The 21,914-nt window shown below is 54.7% G+C and overlaps 1 protein-coding gene across 1 annotated transcript; it reads right to left on the bottom strand.

Annotated features, from left to right (window-relative positions):
* Nucleotides 1-182: 182 nt before the first annotated feature.
* col4a4 (collagen, type IV, alpha 4) lies at nt 183-21,644 on the bottom strand. The gene is made up of 47 exons (XM_086164301.1): nt 21,581-21,644; nt 20,696-20,819; nt 20,127-20,166; nt 13,372-13,443; nt 11,614-11,748; nt 11,467-11,511; nt 11,251-11,367; nt 11,074-11,142; nt 10,947-10,982; nt 10,806-10,868; nt 10,371-10,406; nt 10,056-10,097; nt 9,869-9,949; nt 9,708-9,752; nt 9,528-9,590; nt 9,381-9,425; nt 8,696-8,749; nt 8,471-8,531; nt 8,222-8,326; nt 7,981-8,136; nt 7,808-7,897; nt 7,462-7,622; nt 7,314-7,386; nt 7,057-7,163; nt 6,766-6,949; nt 6,629-6,697; nt 6,454-6,561; nt 6,301-6,369; nt 6,034-6,183; nt 5,675-5,836; nt 5,392-5,559; nt 5,175-5,318; nt 4,839-4,946; nt 4,552-4,730; nt 4,122-4,185; nt 3,960-4,034; nt 3,758-3,865; nt 3,553-3,660; nt 3,189-3,260; nt 2,985-3,113; nt 2,792-2,899; nt 2,552-2,707; nt 2,178-2,426; nt 1,985-2,101; nt 1,451-1,639; nt 1,077-1,360; nt 183-593 (listed from the first exon to the last, which is right to left on the bottom strand). Exons 2-47 carry the CDS (start codon nt 20,737-20,739, stop codon nt 336-338), a joined length of 4,998 nt encoding a protein of 1,665 aa, XP_086020427.1. The 5' UTR covers nt 20,740-20,819; nt 21,581-21,644; the 3' UTR covers nt 183-335.
* Nucleotides 21,645-21,914: the final 270 nt, after the last annotated feature.

Genomic DNA, 21,914 nt, shown 5'->3' with positions numbered 1-21,914 from the left:
TCTAAACTAGGACTGAGTTTCTGATTTTCTCACAGAGACGATCTGCTTCTCTGACCGTTACCACGGTGACGTGACGCTTTCTTCGTGAGGATCGAGGCGGCCAGGAGACGGTCCGTGGCGGAAATGTCGGGGGAGTCCTGGCGGGAACATGGCCGCCGCACGCTTACAGAAGAACTAGCGGGTTTGATGAGATGGCTTTTTATTGGCTGATCCTGCTGATGTCATCACACAAGTCAAACACACAACCGTTAATTATTCAGGTCCGACCAGCGACGGATGGTCAGCGAGAAACAGTCTGGTCCGGTCGTCCTGTCCTCGGCCGTCGCCGCGCCTCCTCACGCCTTCATGCAGACGTTGCACCTCCCGATATTTTGGCGCTGCCTCTGCGCCTCTTTGAGCGTGGAGGGCGAGGTGTTGGCCGCCGCCGCCGTCCCGTCCGCTCGCGTCAGCCAGAAACTGTAGATGTTGGCAAAGTAGTGGCAGGTCCCGCGGGGTCCCTGACACTCCACGAAGGGCTGAGCCCTGAAGTCCGACAGGCAGCTTCCCGACGAGGTCAGAGACTGACCGCCGCCCTCGTCGCCTGCGCCCGTGTGCTGCAACGACACGCCACCATGACATCACCCGCCGCCTCCCTCGGCCGGTGGACGAGCGGCGGCACGGACGGCTGGCTCGCCAGGAGCGGGATTAGCGCGCGGAAATTGCAGCGGGGTTAGTGCTCGCGCATCTAGCGAAGCAGTTTTAGCATCAGCGGCAGCCGGCGGACTAAGACGGCACTATTTCTACTGTTTGCGGTACAATAAGCAGTAGCGGTAACACACGTACCACCTTTAAGCCACTCAGTCCAAGTCACCGGGCCTCCCTGGGGACCCTCTTTTGTACTTTTGCAGGAGTACAAGTATGCCACCCTTAGTGCTACCAGAAGTACCGGCCATAAGGAAGGAGTAGCTGCTCTGAAGGCCCCTAGCGAGGTGGGACTCTGAGTTGAAGGATCGTAGTGTTGTAGTAGCAGCGGTAGAAGAAGCAGTAGAAGCAGTATTTCAGCACTAGCACTAGTAGTAGTAGTTAGAAGTACCCACCATGAGGAAAGAGTATCCGGTCCATAGGCTCCTCCAGCTGGGGGGGCACGAGGGCTGCTCGTCGGTCTGGCTGTGGAGGGCGACGGGGGTCGACGGTGCTTCGCAGACAGCGCAGCGGCTGATGTGGTGCTGGATGGAGGCTCCGCCCACGGGGACGCTGGGGACGGCCGCCGTGGTCGACAGCCAATAAGATTTGTCGTTGCGCCCGGCGTAAGAGCAGGTGCCCATGTTACAGGAGGAGAACGGCATGGTGGAAAAGACGGGCAGGCAGGAGCCGGCCTGGCCTGGAAGGGGACGGCAGGTTACCACGTGGACCCAAGGAGGGTGTGTGTATGTGTGTGTGTGTGTGTGTGTGTGTGTGTGTGTGTGCATACCCAGGTCCTGAGTGTGAGCCTTCTCCTGACCCTCCAGGTACAGCAGACTGTATCCCACCCAGAGGACCCTCATGTCTCCTGGGCAAGGCGGGATGTCCACCGACTGGCTGTGAATGACTACCAGGAAGCCCGAGTTCAGGACCCGAGAGGGTCCGGGGGGGCCGCGGTCCCCCACGGATCCAGGATCACCTGACACACCGGGACAAAGCATATATATATAAAGCATACATGTTCAGTTCAGTTCTAATCCGTTCTTTATCGTAGGTCCAAATACATTGAAGGTGAAGTTCTTGCAAGGAACAACCAGGGGCCAATCAGAGCAGAGATCTGAATGCTCCGCTGTGGTCCTGATTTCTAGTCCTGGACAGAGAAACCACCTCCAGAGACGGCTCGTAGCCATGGTAACCTGGGGGCGTTCCTGCCATCAGGATCAGGCCGTCACTTAGGCTGGAAGCGGCTCAGCAAATCAGCAGATCAAGAAGAGGCCACAAGTCCCATGAAGCTACGTGATAGGAACTACGGTGCAGGACTCACCCTGGGTTCCGACCATTCCGCCTTCCCCCTGCCGACCAGGCTGTCCGGATTCTCCATCAGGACCCGGCGGGCCCTCGGGGCCCATTTGCCCGATGCACCCTGAGTCCCCCTTCCTGCCTAGAACACAAAGTTTATTTTGGATGTCCTAGACCACCTCCTCTCCAGAGAGACATCTCTGCCCCCCATCTCTTACCTTTTGGTCCGTTCAGGCCGGTTTCTCCGTCGGCACCCGGAGCGCCCGGGGGGCCGACAGGGCCTTGAGGGCCGGGGGGTCCCTGGGGGCCCGGAGGGAAATCGGGGCAGCTAAAAACTCTCCCCTGTTCCCCCTTTGGACCCGGTGGTCCAGGAAAGCCCTTCGGTCCAGGAGGCCCAGGAGGACCCGCGAATCCGCTGGAGCCTCGATTTCCAGGAAGTCCCATCAGGCCCGGAGAACCTCGTTCACCTGGCGACAGACACGATGACCAAAGACTCGGGGGTCAAACAGGAACCAGGCACTTTGACTTGGCCAGTGAAGTCAGTCAGTCTTATTCCAGTAGGGTTACCGGGTTCCTCTTCATGAAATCTAACCTTTGGCCCCTGGAGTCCCACTGACACCTTGCAGTCCCGTGAGTCCTGGAGATCCAGTTTCTCCCTTCGGTCCTTGGCATCCAGGGTCCCCATTGTCCCCTTCATCCCCCGGCACCGGGGGGTTCAGACCAGGCTCCCCAAAGTCACCAGGACTGCCTGAAAGACCGTTTACAGGAAAAGAGTCACTCACTGAAATCAGTTCCCTGCGGACTCGTTTTAATGTCGATTCAGTGACTTGACCTGGTTCTCCGTCTGGTCCAGGGGAGCCAGGATCACCAGAGGGCCCTGGGATTACACGTTTACAGTCTGGTCCTGGTTCCCCTGAAGGTCCACGCACCCCTGGAAGTCCTATAACAACATGTGAAGACGTGTCACAGAGACTGCCAGGCCGATCTGAACAACCTGAACGTGCTGAGACTCTTGCGCAACACACCTCTGGGTCCAGGGGGGCCCTGAGGTCCTGGAGGCCCGGTCTGTGACGACCCAGACGGTCCCAGAGGACCAAGAGGGCCCTTATCACCCGGAAGACCTTGCGAGCCTTGAGGACCAACCACACCGAGACCTGAAGAGATGGGTCGACACGTTGGAGCAGATTCCTCCTGTTTGCTCAGGTGGAGCCGAGGGTGGAGATTCTTACCTCTGGTACCCATGTCTCCTTTCACCCCTTTCAGACCGTCCAGTCCGTGAAGTCCCAGCGGCCCAGGAGGACCTGTTTTACACCAGAAATGCCCACTGAGTGTTCTGGCGCTCCTTAATAAGAGTTGTGACAGGGCCGACACTGAGGGAACATCTTTGATTAAGCCTGGCATGGCCCGATACAACTCCTAGGACATCTGACCCATTACTTGCTCCCACCCTCCTCGATATGGAACCGTCCGAGGTCATTAGGGTTTGTTTTTGGTGACAAAACCTGGTCCTGAACCTGAGCAAAACTTCAAATCTGAAGGGAAAACCAAGTCCTGAATCTTGGACAAAAAAGAAAATTCGTAGATGCTCCTCACCTTGGAGTCCCGGGCCGCCCTGTGGTCCTGGAGGACCATCAGCGCCTGCATTACCGGGAAGACCCGGAACCCCTGGTCGACCTCTGGGACCCGAGGGACCGTCCACACCTGAAGGACAAAGATAGACCATCAAACACGAAGCAAACTCAAGCAGGCCGAATTCAATCTCAAGTGTGGATGAGCCAGGTTTCACTTGTATCTTTACCTGGCGAACCAGGTTCTCCACGGGGACCCGGGTCTCCTTTGCATCCCCTGTTTCCTGGAGGCCCTAGAAAACCCAGACTTCCAGAGTCCCCTCGGGGTCCCGGTGCACCTGAAAGGGCAGCGCCCACTTTCAGAACCGATTCACACCTTTACTTTCAGCCAGCAGATGGTTTCACCGAATCAAACTGAAAAGCTTGAGATACCCGGTTCTCCAAAGTCTCCAGGGGGTCCCCTGTCTCCGGGAGGACCAGGAGATCCCACGGAGTCACCCCTTTCACCTGAAAACACACAATCACAAGTTTCTTATGTCTGGAAGGGGAATTCTTTCTCCACTAAACCTGTTGGGTCAAGCTAGCAGGTCTCACCTTTGGGTCCTGTGCATCCTTGAAGACCATATTCACCAGACCGACCAGGGCATCCCAGGTCACCCTGCCAACGGAGGGATGCACTCATCAAACATTGACCGGGGTCGGACAGGGGTCATTGTCCAGTGACCCGTCCACACAGCAGCAGACCGGCAAACATCTCGATCCTGGATCGAACGTTCATTTTTCCATCCAAAACCCAGACTTTTACAAACTAGTCGCCCCAGTTTGCTAGCAGCACATTTTTGAAGTCACAACGGGAGTCAAGCGGTAGGACATGCAATCCCAGCGACAGGGGGACACAGCCTCTGCTCAATGAAAGGGACACAACCTTAAAGATATAGGTTACATCAAGATCCCGTGTCTACTCAGGACATCCACCGCTCGCCACGGCTCTGTTTGATGACTTCACCGTGACCTCAGATCTTACCGGATCTCCCGTCTCGCCGGGAAAGCCGATGAAGCCCTGAGGTCCTGGACGTCCAGGTGATCCCGGGGGTCCTGGTTTGCCACTGGGCCCTGAGGGTCCAGGGGGCCCAACGGTGCCCTGGCGGCCACTGGTCCCTGGAACCCCTGGTTTACCAGGAGTGCCTGGTGCACCTCTGTTCCCTGTGGGAGGGGGCAGGTTACCATGTGTGAAAACATTATTCAGAAAATAGGTGACGACTCATTCATCCATCACCCTGAAAAGTCGTCCCCATAGTAACAGACTCAGACCTCGAGGACCCGGGAAGCCGATGAAGCCAATAGGGCCTTGTTCTCCTCTCACACCCTTGATGGGGATGACATCTGTCTCTCCCAGGGGTCCTGTTGCCCCTTCTGGTCCTGCAGGGACACATGGGACGTGAGGTTAGTCTGGACGTCAGGGGCCCCTGACTAAAGATCATGTTTAACTTCTGTCTCTTGTATAAATACAAGGGAAATCAAAAGACTCTTCATTGCACGAGAGAGCCTTGGTAGATCCATCAATGACCCTCAAGCACCCTTGAAAGACTCAAAGGCCCATAAAAGACCAAGAGGGGTCTGGAGACCCCACTTTGCACCAACACTTACCTTTTAGTCCTTTAGAGCCCTCACAACCTGGAGCTCCATCCCGCCCTTGCAACCCCCTCTCTCCGGGACTTCCTGGAATTCCAGGGGCACCACTCTGACCTTGGGGCCCCGGTTCTCCAATTCTGCCCAGTGGTCCGATCACACCTGAATCACCCAGAAGGATTTTCAGATGCTGTTTGAGGTTTTCACGTACATGAGAACATGAGGGGATCCTGACCTTTCAGACCATTGGTCCCCGCCAGTCCAGAATCTCCAGTAGGCCCTGGGGGGCCTTGAGGTCCCTGGTAACCAGGGGTGCCTGGAGACCCCGGTCTACCGACAGGGCCACGGGGACCATAACCCGGAGAACCTGCTGAACCGACGTCCCCCTTCTCTCCCACAAATCCTGAGAGGAACGAAGCACGAACATCACGAGGCTTACGGTCAGATGGCGCGGAGAAAAACCTCACATCAAATCAAGAATCAGTAAATTGAGTACATCTTTTGGGACCGGAGTGTACCTGGGGACCCAATGGGTCCCTGAGGGCCCGGGGGGCCTCTGGGACCAGGTTTCCCTCCTTGACACAGGTCTGGCTTTTGGCCGGGGGGCCCCGTCACACCAGAGGCCCCATCTTGTCCCCTCTGGCCCTTCAACCCCAGGCTGCCCACCGGACCTCGAGCCCCTGAAACAATACAATAATTTCACTTCACTGAAATGAAGTCACTCACACGTTCGGTTGACATGCGAGCGCACGATTCGTCCAAAGAACTGAAGAAGCCCAGAATTTAATCATCTGATTCTGTCCCTTATTTCCGCCTTGTCATCCAACTACCTGAGACATCTTCCACAATTTCAAAAGGACAAAACTCCATCACCTACCTTGTAGTCCCTCTTCTCCGGGGGGGCCAGGGACCCCTTTGGGCCCCGGAGAGCCCAGCGGTCCTGGGAAGCCAATGGGTCCTGAGGGTCCCACCCTAGAGTCCCCAGTTGGTCCCCTCAGTCCAGGAGAACCCAGAGTCCCCGGGGAACCTGGCAACAGTATAAAACTGAGTCTCTCTGGCATGTTCTGACCCAAGAGCTGTTACGCTGTCTGCTGGTGACTGGAGTCCCGGATTATCTGTGAGGTCACGGGTCTATGGGACATACCGGGTTCTCCAGTGTAACTGAATCCTTCAGGTCCTTCCTCTCCAGTGTCTCCAACTGACCCGGGTGGTCCTGGAGGGGTTGGGGCAGTCAGTGAGGGTTATGAGGCGATGAGGATCTCCAACCTCAGAACTTTTATCTGATATCTAAGGGTACCTTGTCGTCCTGGCGGTCCAGGAAGTCCAGATTGTCCTTTATCTCCTTTGGGTCCATCGGGTCCAGTGACCCCACTGAATCCCGGAGGACCAGGGAGGCCAGGGAGACCTGGGGGCGGGTGGGGGTGTTAGACAAACAACCAAAGAGATGCACCAGCAGAGGCAGAAAAACAGACCTGGACTTCCCGTCTCTCCCTTCTCTCCTGGGGCCCCGGGGTTCCGGGGGGCGCAGGGCAGTGTATCTCCTGCAGGAAGACCACGAGTCAAACAGGAAGTGAACTTCAACAAGGTGAAAGGAGGATGCGGCTTTTACCCTGAACACCTTTGGGGCCTGGGGGCCCTGGGGAGCCGGGTGGTCCTGTGGCACCAGGGTTCCCGCGTATGCCTATAGCTCCTACTATGCTGGATCCCGGGGACCCCACAGGTCCTGGTAGTCCCTTTGGCCCCGAGAGGCCAGGGAGGCCCCTGTCACCCTGAGAACTGTAGAAACTGTCACCCTGAAACCAGAAGAATGACTCTGGAGATTGGCGTAGTTTTACAGCTTCACAGCAGCACTTTGTCCTGAAGGCGCCACCGGCGGAAATCAGCGGAGAGGCGGACTGACCTGGGGGCCGGGGCTTCCAGGGGCCCCAGGGGTCCCGGGATTTCCTCTTCTCCCAGAGAGACCCTGTCTCCCTTCAGGACCTGGCGCACCCCTCGTCCCCTTCGCACCTAAAGTCCATTTAGAACCATCAGTTCACAGATCTCCGCAGACGTTTCCAGCCCTGCTTTACATGTAGAGTATCAAGGGGACGCCTCCTTTGACTTGACTATTGTAGCTGAAGGTCAAAGGTCAGTAGAGCAAGTGGTTGATAAACTCACCTTTAAAATCCACCACAGTGAAATCCCCCTTCTGACCTTTGAACCCTGTGACCCCTGGGAAGCCCCTCAGACCCTGAAACACAATCAGCCCATGAGACGCTGAATCACTGATTCTGTTTGGTTCCTGCCTGAGCGTTGATCCCCTCACCTGCTGCCCGCTCACGCCAACATCTCCCACTGAGCCGGTATCTCCTCGCGGCCCCGGGGCACCGACGAGACCCGGGACTCCCGAAAAACCCCGCTCTCCCTCCGGCCCGGGTTCGCCCCTAATTTCAATGGAGGGGCCACAAGCGCAGTCGCCATTACGACCTGTGGATGGAGGAGCAGCTCTGTGAAGGTCCAGATCAGGGACCAGGAGGCCACAGTGCTCAGGTCCACTCAAGGTGACAGGGACGCATGTCAGACTTTCAGGCCACCGCTGCTACCGAGGTTTCAATAAATCCATAAAGTATCTGTCCATCAATCAAGAAGTCCCCCGGAGTTCAGACACTGACCTTTATATCCCGGGTAACCCTGGAGTCCCAGGGGGCCCCGTCCACCTGGTTCTCCAGATCCACCAGGGACCCCAGGAAGACAATAAAAACCTGGGGGGAGAAGGGGTACAGAACCCTGATAATGAAGTGACATCACAGATGTTATGTTGCGCCGTGTGACGTGGTTCCCGTACCAGGACTCCCTGATTCTCCTTTTGGTCCTCGAGATCCAGGCCGTCCTGGTTTTCCAGGTTCTCCAGGAGTGGGTTCATCCAAAAACCCCTGACCGGGGTCACCTTTGTCACCTTGAGAACCTGGAACACCGATTGAGCCGACAGCACCGACCGGCCCTGAACAGAAGGAGTGGACCTGATTAAAAGCCTTGCTCTGGTTTGGACCCACAGCACAGTATGTCCTCCTGCTTCAGTCACTGACCAGGGACGGATCTCCCAGCGACCCCTGGGGGCCCGCGAATTCCCATCGGCCCCATATCTCCTGGGGGGCCACTTGGTCCAGGACTCCCAGGATCACCGACGTCACCTAGAAATAGATGTAGTGGTTTGAGACGATGCAATGGATCAAAGCCAGCAGAAGATCAGCTCTGACAGAAAAGCCCTCAGTGTTTCCGTCTTGAAGGGGAAAAAATGACAGAAAATGAAGTGACCTTTGTAAACGATGTCATACCTGTGTGGAAAATCTCAACGTCCCGGGGGACACCTTTCTGACCTGGATCTCCAGTCATACCCTGGGAGCAAAAGGTCACGTTACATCATGAAGCAGTCACCAGAAGTCACCCATTCAGAGAAGACCTTTCCTGCAGCAAACTGGGACTGAGGAAGAGTCCATCACATCTTGTTTGTGTGAGGGGAAAGAAGAGAGAGGATGTTTGAGAAGAAACAAATAACCAACCTTTGGACCTTCTTGACCAATTAAACCTGGGAGACCTGGACTTCCCACAATCCCCTGTCAAAACAGAATCACATAGCATTAGACCCCTGGAGCAGACCAACGTCTTTGCTGGTTGCTGAAGTGAGGCAGAGGTGTCCCGAAGGAGGACATCCTGGTGGCCTTAGGGAAGTTCTGGAGCTTTCAGGTAACAATTGAACAGATGTTTCACGATGAGTTGGGACACTGGAGATGCTGAATGCTGTGAACATTGTGGGTCTGCTCGGACTGATGTTTCTCCTCGCCCTTCGGCCGTCACCAGTGTGCTGCAGATGGGGAAGTACTTCCTGCCTTTAGACTGCAGGCTGCAGTCATTGGAGCGCAATGATTCCAGTCCCAGGGATGTCGGCCATCATCAGCACCTTCCTTCCAGCATCCTTGCAAAGGCTTCCCTACTTTTATGCTAATTTGGAAGGGCTTGTTATCTGATTTAGCATATTAGCATGGCGCTCTCTGATTAGTCATTTCTTGGTCTCTTTTGGTGATACATCTTGAAAATTTGGGGTCGTCTCCAAAGTGGAGATGCGGTTTGGGGAATTAGATTGAATTAGCATTAACGGGAGCAGCGAGTGTGAGCACAACCCAAAGGAGGGGCGTCTGAGTGCTCAGCACTTCATGAGATACCTCTGACCTTGGTCCTCGGACTCACCTTGTATCCTCTCTGTCCAGGTGGACCAGGGCGTCCGGAGAAACCCTGAAACCACAAGCACGTCTCTCATGGAAACTGAAAGTTCCAGTGGGTTTGCCTGGACTCTGAGGACCAATAATGAACCATCTAATGAGAACGTTCTCTCACCCGGGCACCGGGGAACCCCACGATCCCCATCTCTCCTTTGATTCCAGGAAGAGCGTCTGAACCCTGAAATCACACATCAGCTTTGTTTTTCTCCAAAAAACCTTCCAGAAGAACCCTGGTCCAGATGTTCCAGGTTTTGCTAAGCCTGACAACAGTCCGGAGGTTTTCTCCCAGACTTACCATCGGCCCCTGAACGCCACAAACCCCCTTGGGCCCTCGTTCGCCCTGAAGAACCACAAGAACGCAAAGTCAGAACCTTAAGGGCGACTTTCAATCCACCTCAGAGCACAGAATGTGTGAGCTGCAATCTCATTGGCTGAAGTTGACCAGGCCTTGCCCACCTGCTCCCCTTTGATGTACAAGTCTTCTGGAGGGTCGACATACTCGAAGGGCCCCGGAGGCCCCTGGGGGCCCTGCTCGCCCTGGGGGTCACACACAAAACTGAGGGTCACGACAGCTCTACGCCGGAGATCTTCAGAGATGCCTCCTCCGGTGGTGTCACTGAGGGGGCGGGAACTAGAACGGTACCTCGTCTCCTTTCTGTCCCGGCAGAGATCGGCCTTTTTCTCCCTGGAACGCATGAAAGGTCACATGATCAGAGAGGAGTCGTTCCGAAGGGTGGCGGGGTTTGTTTTCAGGAAACCCGGGACTACTTTTAGAGTTCGAATGAGGACGACCTGCGTCCGATCGGATCTCTGCTAACAACACGGGGTCACCTCTCGCTGAGCCGACCAGCCCAGCCCAAGTTTTGAGGAACACATATCGATGTTGAACCCACCACCTTCTAGTCACCGCTGTGATAGTGGTACTGGACGGTATGTTGCCATATAGAATGTGACTTACAGGCGGGCCCCTGGAACCCGTAAGACCTGGGAATCCCTGTGGACACACACATGATAAACGTTACACACCATCACCACATGGGGGCGCTGGCACAACGCTCACCACGCTCTGAGCCGGATCTGATCGGCCATCAGGAACCGTGCTCTCTTCATTCCACCTGAAGCGAGAGGGAAACTTTGCCACGGTTCAGGGAAGATCCTTAGAACTTAAGACTCTCATGATGGTCCATAAAACTCTGCTGATGCAGAACGTTGTACAGAGGAACCTTCATGAGAGATTTTTCTGGAACCAAACAGTTCAAGAACGTTCTTGTTATTTGGACAATCGTCGCTCCTGTGAGCCGCCTCATGTGGAACTGCTATCTCCTTTCAACCAAACTCCCTGATCTTCTCGGGTCTGTCGACCGAACCGAACACCCTGAGGACGGGGACTCACGTTGGTTCCGTCCAGACCTGAAGGACCCAGAACTCCAGACAATCCAGGCAGACCTTTTTCCCCCTGCAGACACGGAACAACGGCTTTCAGTTGCTCACTTCAGAACATCCACATGTTAAACCTTCACATGAACCTGCTCACCTGAAAACCAGGAAGTCCATTGGCTCCTACGTCACCCTGAACCGGACACGTATGTGTTAAAGTTATATTTACGGTAGAGGTGCACTCGCGGGTACTTGCAGTGCCATGGACTTGCAGGTGTACTTACAGGTATTCCAGGGTACTCTATGAAGTAGGTGACCGGATCCCCCGGAAAACCCTTCAGTCCCGGTAAACCCTGCGAGACACAATAGTTACCATGGTAACGACTGCAGCGGACCTTCTTCTGTAGCTCCACCCAGATGCCGGACCAGGACCGGCTGAATTAGATTGAGAGGTTACCGACCTTCTGCCCGCCCGGCCCTGGTTCTCCAGGACGCCCAGCTTCCCCTTGTGTCCCTCTGGTTCCATTACATCCATCTAGACCCGGAAACCCGGGACCGCCTGCCGGACCCGGGTGGCCCTGAACAAACCAGACCGTTGTCGGAGCGTTACCTTCGACCTGACGGCGCGGCTAAACCAATCAGGGAGCTGCAAAGCCCGGGTGGGCGGGGCCTCTTACCGGTACGCCTTCTAAACCTGGAAAACCGGGTACGCCGACACTCCCCTGGAAGAGCAGAGGCCGAAGGTGAGTCGGGGCCCCGAGTCCCCGAGTCCCTCGGCCCCGATCACTTGGACACCATCATCCACAACACAAAAGGTCCTTTACCACGTCTCCCTTCGATCCCGGAGCTCCTGCCGGGCCTTCGTCCCCACGCTTCCCCTTCTCCCCAGGGGCCCCCTCCGGCCCCGGGAACCCCGGGGGCCCCTGGGGGCCCTGCCGCCCCAGAGGGCCTGGAGGACCCTGCAGAAAAAAACAAAACAAGAGTACATTTGCTGTCTGGTTCCTTCAGGAGCTCTGGGAACCTGCTGTGGAATGTTCTAGAACTGAAGGTTCTTCTGAAATGAAGCCGCTCCATGTGAAGAACCTTGGCCTCCAATAATGATTTGATTGATTCCATCAGACAATCCAGCCATTAGATGTTCAGATGTTCTCTGGTTTGCTGAGGAAAGATCTTGTTGAAGCAAGAAGAGCAGACGTGAGGGTCCACATTCATGGTCAGGTTGTGAAGACATTCATCTGCATCTGGGACGAGCAACTGTCCACTCTCCTCCGTGGCAGTTCAAGTCTTCAGGCTGCGGGAGGAAGATGGAGAACCTGGAGAGAACCAGGCAGGAGGACACGGAGAGGAGAACCCTGGCTGGATCAACCTGGAGAGGCTTGAGGTCCTCGAGGTTCAGTTTGTCCACACGGCCACGACTTAGGAGCTGTATTACCTTGAATGCCAACGTGTCTCCATGGATTCCAAACCTCACGTCAGAAGAAGGACTCACGTGTGTCTCAGATCCTCTAGATCTTCCAGATCTTCAACCACGATCATGAACCGCTTCCGTGAAGCTTCTGCTAGCGTCATGTGACCTGTTGTTTCCCCACTGGTCCACTAGGAGCACCAGGTTCTGTCCACCACCTCCACCGTGTGTGTGTGTGTGTGTGTGTGTGTGTGTGTGTGTGTGTGTGTGTGTGTGTGTGTGTGTGTGTGTGTGTGTGTGTGTGTGTGTGTGTGTCCCTGTGTGTGATCCGATGTGACAGCTATGATCTTCTCTCAGCTCCTGTTTCTCTGAAGTCACTGGACCATGAAATCACTGGGACAGACCTTCCCCACAATCCCCTCGGTCTGTCTGCACCAGCTGAACAAACACACACACACACACACACACACACACACACACACACACACACACACACACACACACACACATACACACACACACACACACACACACACACACACACCCCGTGTGTCTGCCCTGGACATACATATTGTCGGGATGGTTTCATCATGTTATGAAGGAACATCTAGATGGTTCCTCCTCCAGGATGGTCTCTGGTCACCAAGTGTCCTGCAGAGCCAAACATCTGGAGAACCTCATCCTCGAGGTCACCTGACCAGGAGAATCCAGGGTTCTCCAAGTCAAGGTGGAACCAGGGAGGGTTTGACACCAGCAGCTGTCTGATCTCCACCAGCAGAATGTAAGAGAAGATACTGTAGGTTCCCAACAGAAGAACCCTGTCCATCCAGGGACCTTCTAGATATTTCACTTCCATGTCGGGACCGTAGCAACGGGAAGTGGCCGAACAGCCGTGCGCCTTCATGGCGACAAACGCCGTGGCTTCTCCAGGAGCAGAACATCAGGAGCCTCCTCTGCTCAGAGGACCTCCAGCAGATACCAGATCAACATCTCCAACCAGGAGGTGACTTGGTATAAACAAACATGGCGGAGCTTCAGGTGTTCCTGCGGTGGTTGTGTGTGTGTGTGTGTGTGTGTGTGTGTGTGTGTGTGTGTGTGTGTGTGTGTGTGTGTGTGTGTAGTGCTAACAGAAGAGCTGCTAACGCTAGCGCACAGGTGTAGGTGGGCGGAGCCTCACCATGGCGCCCTTGGCGGGCAGACATTGGCAGATGGAACAGTCCCGCCCCCCGCACGGCTCCGTCCGCTCGCCCTGCAGGAGGGAAGAACATCACCATCAGATGAAGCTTCTGGACACTCGAACCTCCTGCTCATTTAGCCGTGACCTTTGACCCCGACAAGATATTTCAACAAAGAATCACCGCTTCAGTTTATCCTACACACACTCCTCGAACCGGACCGGGCTGTTAGCATGCATCGCTGCTCCTGCTTGTTAGCATGTAGTGCAACTTCTGCTTTTTGGCATAGAGCACTGCTCTTGGTTGTTAGCATGCATCGCTACTTCTGGTTGTTAGCATGCAGCACCACCTTTTGGCTGTTAGCTTGTAGCACTAGAGAGCACTGCTCTTGGTTGTTAGCATACATCGCTACTTCTGCTTGTTAGCATGCAGCCCCTCTCTTGGCTGTTAGCATGCAGTGCTGCACCTGCTTGTTAACATGCAGCACCACCTTTTGGCTGTTAGCATGGAGCACTACTTCTGCTTGTTGGCATAGAGCACTGCTCTTGGTTGTTAGCATGAATCCCTGCTCCTGCTTGTTAGCGTGTAGCGCTACTTCTGCTTGTTGGCATAGAGCACTGCTTTTGGTTGTTAGCATGCATCGCTACTTCTGCTCGTTAGCATGCAGCATCACTCTTGGCTGTTAGCATGCAGTGCTGCCCCTGCTAGTTAGGATGCAGTGATTCTCCTGACTGCAAGCATACAGCACCTCTCCAGCCTACTAGCAAGCTGCGCTTCTGCTGCCTGTTAGCACGCAGCACTGCTCCCGCCTGTTACCGTGCACTGATTCCCCCGATTGTTAGCACACGGCGAAGCTCCTGCTTGTTAGCACGCAGCGCGGCTCCTGCTAGTTAGTGCGCAGTGTAGCTCCTGCTAGCCTTGCAGCTTTTTCTTTTTAACATGTTTTCTTTAATTCACCTCCACACCACCGGGAGGAGCTGAAACTGGGCTTCCGACCTGATTCCAACATATACCTAACCCCTTACCCAACATATACATCCCATCATCTTTCATGGAAACTTTATTATTGTATTGCAAGTACTACTACCATTACTACTGCCGCTTCTGCAAAGCTGCAGGTAGAAGCAGTGCCTCAACATGATCACATGAACAAATAAAGGCCAGATGCCGTGGAATGACAGCATGAGGGTCCAAACAGAACGTTCTGAACCCGTTAGAGATGCAGATCGGCGTCGGTCACAGTTCCTTGCAGTGTCGAGTTGATGAACAAGATAAAGGATGGAGGTGCTGAGGTCTGTGGTGTCTTTGGGCTTCAGGCAGGATGCAAGATCAACAGAAGGAAGCCTCTGGGATGACGGGCGAAACATCTCCCAGTGATGAAGTTCAAGTCCAGTTGCCAAGACGAGATGATTTGGAGAAGGCTCAACATGTTTTGGGGTTCCCCACTTGTGGTTCTCTGGGTGTTGTGCTACCCTGGGCTGAGGAGGTTCTCCACACGCTGGCTCCCACACATTGTGGTGCTTCAGGTGTTGGTGTTTCCCCCCATGTGTTGCTCAATGTCTTGGGTGTTCCTCACATTTATGGTTGTCCAGATATTGGGGTCCCCACATGTTAAGTTTCCTCAATATCACGGGGGAACCCAACTTTTTGGGGTTCTCTGGGTGTCGGGGTTCCTCAGATGTGTGAATGAGAAGTCTGGATGGTGAAGGAGAACCAGGAGGAGGAGAAGAAGAAGAAGAAAGGTTCTTCAAGTTTGGATCAGGTTACGGATTCCCTTCTTCTTTTATGGTGGTTGGTTCCAACAGAGCTGCACGACCATCACCTTCCAGATCTCTATCTCTGCAGACCAAGGAGTGTGTGTGTGTGTGTGTGTGTGTGTGTGTGTGTGTGTGTGTGTGTGTGTGTGTGTGTGTGTGTGTGTGCAAGCGTACACCTGCATCAATGTGTGTCGAGGGGTTCTTTTGTAGTTCATGTTCTGGAGGTTTTCCTCCTGATGGGACCGATGATATCTCCTGCTCCGACTGCTTACCACGATCTTCTCACTCAGGTCAGGTTCTGGGCTGGTTGGACAGGGTGTCTTCTGTCCAGGTGCTCGCAGGGTTCTGACAGGGTTCCACACTGGAGGACGGAGATGAACTTGGAAGAGAAGGAACACCCGGTCGATTCCGTCTCAGAGGATCCGTCCCCTTGAAGGCCGGATCCCGCAGAAGGTCGGAGACGGAACCAGACCAGGTTCTGGGTTCTGTCGTAACATCGTGGCGCCCTTGTGACATCATCATGACATCACCGCAGCCCCAAAAATGGGCGGGATTAAGTGCAGCAAGCGGTAGATGCCATTGATACCATAAACTGCATGTGTGTGTGTGTGTGTGTGTGTGTGTGTGTGTGTGTGTGAGATAACATCCCAAACAATCACGCTCTATTTTCCTTTGAACGGTGTGAACACGCGTTGGTCTGATAGCCATCGGACCTTTAAACTCTCCGGGACGCAAACAAACGACTTTTCTTTTTTTCCAAGGACTTTCAGACCAAAACAAGCGTTTCTGAAGACGTTCTATGTTCCATGACATTTCCACAATCCAGGAGATGGGCAGGAATGTCTGGTCCCGCGCCATGGCTCCGCCCCGCTAGACCAAACAAACCTGGCGACCCTTTGTTTAGTCGGAGATACTGGCGGGGTCAGGACGGGTGTTTTCATTTTTTTTCCAATGGTGCACCAACATTTAAAGAAGGTACAGTGGAGATGTTCTAGGTCACCTAGATCGGATTCCGATTAGAACATTTTTTTCCACTTAAAGTCCACGAGCGCTTCTCTTTCCAGGGCAGTTGGAGAAGTTTCACATCACCCAAAATCCAAGGACTCCGGTTGGCACAGGCTCGGCGAGTATGGTTAGTTTAGCTAGCGTAGCCAGTTGACGTTCTCCGCTTGTATCTCACCATCATCACCTTCACATTGGGCTGCATTCACCCACTCACTCCATTGGCAGCAGCAGTGCCATGCAAGGCGCCAACCATCGGGAGCAACTCAGCGTCTCGCACAAGGACGCTTCGGCACGCAGTCAACAGGAGCCGAGGATCGAACCGCCATCCCTCCGGCCGGAGGAACCCCCGCTCTGCCGGCTGAGACTCAGGGTACCCTGCGTTGACACGCCACAGTTCGCATTCCTTTCCAATTCCAGGAAAGTCCACCGGAACCAGCACACACAGACCGATTCTTGCTCTTTGACTGGCACCGACCCCTTGCACACAAACTTGGGGTAATCAGAACTTTTTGCCTTTGCTCCAAAGCCGTTCCATCAACTGCTGAAGGAAGATGAACTGAGGCCGAATTTAGCCCTGAACTCTTGTGGCTACCCTAATTGGGCCTTTGCCAAAACAGAAGCCACCGAAGGGAAGAGCACATTGAACAAGAGGAGGACAGGATCAAACGCAAGCACATTGTCGTCCCAAACATCACTGGTACTTCAGAGAAACTCAGACTGGTACATTTCACTCCCCACAACCTCCATTAAAGCAAAGGCCGGCGCATCCCAAGGACAGAAAACCCAGACACAGGATCGAAAATGTAGTGCATGCGGTCATCTGCGATGAAGATTGTGAGGAGGTCTATTCTGGTGAGACCAAACAACCTCTGGCCAACACAGGAGATCCACATGTTCAGGACAAGACTCCACAGTCCACCGACACCTGAAGGACAAGGGCCGCTCCTTTGAGGGCAGCAATGTCCGCATTCTGGTTAGAAAGGGCAGATGGTTGCACCATTGAAGCCGTGTACCGCTGAGCTTCGGTCCAAGTGATCTCATGGTTTTTTTTCTTTCGTCTCACATTATCTGAACTTCAGACGTACAAGCAACTGACTCCGGTGAGTCCCCAGAAGTTGTACCTTCTGTTCCCCCTGACGACATTCAACCTAGTTTCTGCAAAGGAACTTTCTCATTGACATGAGTATGTCACCTTACAGCAGCCCCCCAGCCCCAGGTAGAAACCCAGATTTCAGTCCGTAGAACTGATGAGCATCTTTAAGGGAAGAAATCAAGTCCAGGTGCCACGATAAGGTTTTGACAAGGATTCACCTGGATGGAGCTGGACGACTGAGAACCTCTGCAGTCCTACAGTTAGCATCATTGGCATGTCTGCCAACCGGCTCTGCCGCCTGAGACGCAGCCCCCCATATGTTGACATGCAACAATTAGCATTGTTAGCATGTCTGCCGAACCACGTTACTGGCTAAGACACAGTCCCACTGACATTCTGAGGTTCTTCATTCCAGAACCTTCATCAACACACGGGACCTCCGTCTTCTGGGAGGGTTCCTCTGGTGGATGTTCTTGGTGTTTATCGCCATTTGCTGACCAATCACTGCTGAGGATGGTGTAAAAGAAGACCATGCAGCGATCACAAGGTCTGGCTGGTGCCTTGGACGGCAGCTTGGAGACTAACGGTATGCGAGTGTGATCCTGTTTGAGGAGCCTTGAAACCACAAGGTGTTGAAAGCGACCAATCAGAGCCAGGGCCTCCGATCAGGAGGGGAACACCTGAGTCTGTTTGCAGACTCGGCCCTCAGAACGTAGCGGACGCCCTGATGATTCCAGAACTTCAGGGTTGTTAATCTTTCAATGTGAAAGCCTGAATGGAACGACGGGGACTCGTCCGCCAGCAGCGTTCTGATGTTTACAGTAACGTCTGGGGGAACGCCCAATGCCACCATAGAACCTGCAGGCTGAGGAGATAGGCTGATATGACTAGCTGCTAGGCTAATGCTACCGCTCATCTGATGGACAGTCTTCATCACTTTGATCCAGATCACGTCTTCACCTTTAGTTCAATAAACTTTCTGGGGCAAGAAAGTGCCATCCTGCAATAGTCAACAAAAAGCTAACAGGCTACAAATTAGCTTATATTACTCCTTCTTTCAGGTGGGACTGAAAATCACGGCATCCTCCACTTAGTCAGGTAGAGAAACAAGTGCAAGTAAGTGACTTCAGATGGCAGGAGTTTCATCATCTTCATCTTCTTCTTCATCGGCGGTGGGAGGTCTCCATTTTGGGGACATCGATTCAGATCCTTGTGCTCACCTCAAACTTCTATTTTTTATTTTTGGGTGACGCAAACTCCTTGACGTCTTCTTGATTGGCGGTATTTGTTGTCTCGTATCTTCATATCAGATCAAAGAAACATTTCCGCCGATGTTTGAAAGATCATCCAAGGTTCATCCGTTCACCTCTGTCCCTTCCGGACATTCATGTCTTCACTCGGCAGGATGGACGAGTCCAACGGGGTCACTCCTTGATTGGAAGGGGCTCCTCTTGTGCCATGCGGCTGCCACCCGTCTTGTCAAGAAAACAACAAAGTCCTGATTTGGATCTGACGCTGGCTTTCAGCTGGTAGTCAACCTTTGACAACAAGCTGGTTAATCTGAAGGCAACTAGTTGGACCAGGAAGGAGCCATATTCAAGTGTACTTGTCTATCCCACCCCTGCACCCCACTTGTACCCCAGGCCCGGCACCCTGGCCAAGCATCCCAACCATGTACCCCGGTCCACTAATCCAGTCCCTTGCAGCTCTTCCCGGTCCACTAATCCGGTCCCTTGCAGCTCTTCCCTGTACCCCACTGGCGCCCCCCCGCCCGTGCACCTCTTCCGTGCACCCCGCCCGTCCGCCCGGTGTGTTTGCACTGCGTCCAACAGGGTCACTCCCTGATTGGAAGGGGCTCCTCTTGTGCCATGTGGCTGCCACCCGTCTTGTCAAGAAAACAACAAAGTCCTGATTTGGATCTGACGCTGGCTTTCAGCTGGTAGTCAACCTTTGACAACAAGCTGGTTAATCTGAAGGCAACTAGTTGGACCAGGAAGGAGCCATATTCAAGTCTACTTGTCTACGCCAGCCCTGCACCCCACTTGAACCCCACTTGTACCCCACTTGTACCCCAGGCCCGGCACCCTAGCCAAGCGTCCCAACCATGTACCCCGGTCCACTAATCCGGTCCCTTGTAGCTCTTCCCTGAACCCCGCCGGCGCCCCCCCCGCCCGTGCACCTCTTCCGTGCACCCCGCCCGTCCGCCCGGTGTGTTTGCACTGAGCGCGCTCAGACCCCCCCATCCGCCCCCCCCCAGCCAGTGTTTGTGTTGCAACCTACATTCCTGCCTGCTTGTGTCAACTGGCTCCTCAGTCAGGCGTTTCTATCAGCGGCCTCATCAGGCATCTGCTACTGTCTGGTCTCCGGCAGGCTCCGCCCCCTGCCGCCCCCCGACACCTCTGTCCTCCAAACCCCCGTCTGATGTTGGGACCCGTCTGGCCTCCGGCCTCCCGGCGTCCCCTTCCTCTGCACCCCATGACCTCTTCTTCTGCCCCCACGCTTCCGTCCCCGCATCACCTCAGCCCGTCCGTCGGGGAGGCGTCACCGCCGCCCGCCTGGGGGACCAGCTTTTCCCTTCGTGTCCTCGCGTCTTATATCGCCATTCCATCGCATCTGCTCTTCTTCTGCCCCCCCGCTGTCTGCTGCAGCTTCTCAGGGTGGAGATAATCATCCGCTAGAACGTCAGAGAACCGGAGGCAGACAGGTGTTCCCCAACAGTTTCAAACGTTATCGCTGGAACATCAGACAAGCATGGAGGCGGGGCCTTCAGGGAACGTCACAGAAACCGACGGGACCTTCAGAACCTTCAGGAGGAACATCTAGAGAAGCTTGGTCTAACGTCTGAAAAGGCGATCTGCCCCTTCCAAATAAAACGCCAGTGAGGAGCAGAAAGGAAACTCACCCCGAGAACGTCCGGCGCCATCGTCAGAACCAGGAAGCACCTGTGGAGGAGGAGGGCGGGTCAGAAGGGGTCAGGGGTCAGGGGTCAGGGGTCGACCGAGACGACCTCATTAAAGGATCTTCAATTAACTCGAAGAAACGAGGACCTTCCAGGCCGATCGATCAAATCCCCGCCGGGGGGCGGGTCTCCCTGGGGAAGTGGGCGGGGCCAAACCCAAACTCGCCGTTTCGTCGTGGAAGGAACTCGGACGATGTGCGAGTTGGGGTTTGGCCCCGCCCACTCCGACATGTGACCTGTGACCTCTGACCTCGAGATGCCCCTCCCGACATCTACTTGCTGCTCGTTCGCTCAAACACCTCATTACCTGATCAGAGGCCCCGCCCCCTCTCAATGTACATATCATTGGCCCCGCCCCTTCTTAATGTACATATCATTGGCCCCGCCCCTTCTTAATGTAGATGTCATTGGCACCGCCCCTTCTTTGCGTTGTGATCAGAGACCCCGCCCCCTTCCTTGACGGACAGCTCGCAGTCCCGCCCCCTAACAGCGTGACGGTGTCCGGCGCTCACCAGAGGCAGGCGGCGCCGCGGGTGGAGCAGGAAGTCAGCAGCATCTTCCGCCGATGGCGAGTCCCGCCCCCAGCTGCTTCTCGGCCAATCAGGAGGCTGCGCTGCTGCGATGCTGCCGGTCGCCCTGCGGGGGGGAAGAGGGGTGAAACCGATCCATCGACAAGTTTCCGAGACTTCGAGCTGAGATCGGCCGATATTAAACCAATCCAATCCATCGATGGCCGCTGACCGATCGGATCGGCGAGGGGAAATCAATACATCGGGTCGCGGCTCGGGCGACGCAAAAGACGTCAAAATCAATAACCTGATCGAGGCGCAGTCAATAAAACAAAAGGTGGCAAAGATGGTGGAGATTATTATGGTCTGTCTGCGGGAAAACATCTTCAACTTCCTGTTTCCTAACGGGATCAATCACATCACGTCTTTGATGTTTTCACATCAAAGCGGAAACCGATCGATCGGACGGTATTGATTATCATAAGGAGGGATAACTGATCGATCGCTGAAGATACGACCGTCCCGTCGGCGGCCGATCGATCGGAAACTCCTCTTTAAGTAAAGAGCTTTTATTATAATAATACTTTATTGATCATTGATGATTGATATTGATATTGCTCTCGTCCGTGCGCACGCAGGCAGGCACGCACGCACGCACGCACGCACGCACGGAGGTGCCGCGCCGAACCTGAACCGACCCCCCCCCCCCCCCTCCTCCCGGGAGGGGAGGGGGGGGGCAGGAGTAACGGAGGGAAAGAACCCCGTTACTCGTGCGCGGATCATTAAGATTGATGGGCAGCTGACGTCACGCGCGGCCGATCGGCGCCGGTCACCGGCTGATTGGCGGTCAATTACCCGCGCGCGGGCTGTGATTGGTCGGGTCCTTACCTGGAGGTCTCGCGCTGCTCCGGTGCGTCTCGCGCCCTTCACGTCGGGCCAAAGTGAAGTTTAACCGCAGGAAAAAAACGCGCCGCGGCTGCTGCGACACACGCGCGCCGCTCAGCCGCCGAGCACACTTCCGGTCTGACAAAATAAAAGCCCGGGTGTGTGAGTGTGTGTGTGTGTGTGTGTGTGTGTAGGGGGGGGTCACGTGTTGCATCAAAAGAGGAGCAAAAACTACAAACATGGCGGCTTGGGAAGCTGCCGGGAAGCGTCCGATTCTACCTTTGATTCTTTCTCTCTTGGCGGGTTTTTGCAAATGAACGCGCGCGCACACGCACAC

Source organism: Fistularia commersonii, chromosome 18 (assembly GCF_037954325.1).
Source record: "Fistularia commersonii isolate RoL2024-O1a breed Wild chromosome 18, RoL_Fcom_v1.0, whole genome shotgun sequence".
Classification (NCBI taxonomy): Eukaryota; Metazoa; Chordata; class Actinopteri; order Syngnathiformes; family Fistulariidae; genus Fistularia; species Fistularia commersonii.
Note: the sequence above shows the minus strand (reverse complement) of the source record. Positions and strands in the feature narration are given on the sequence as shown.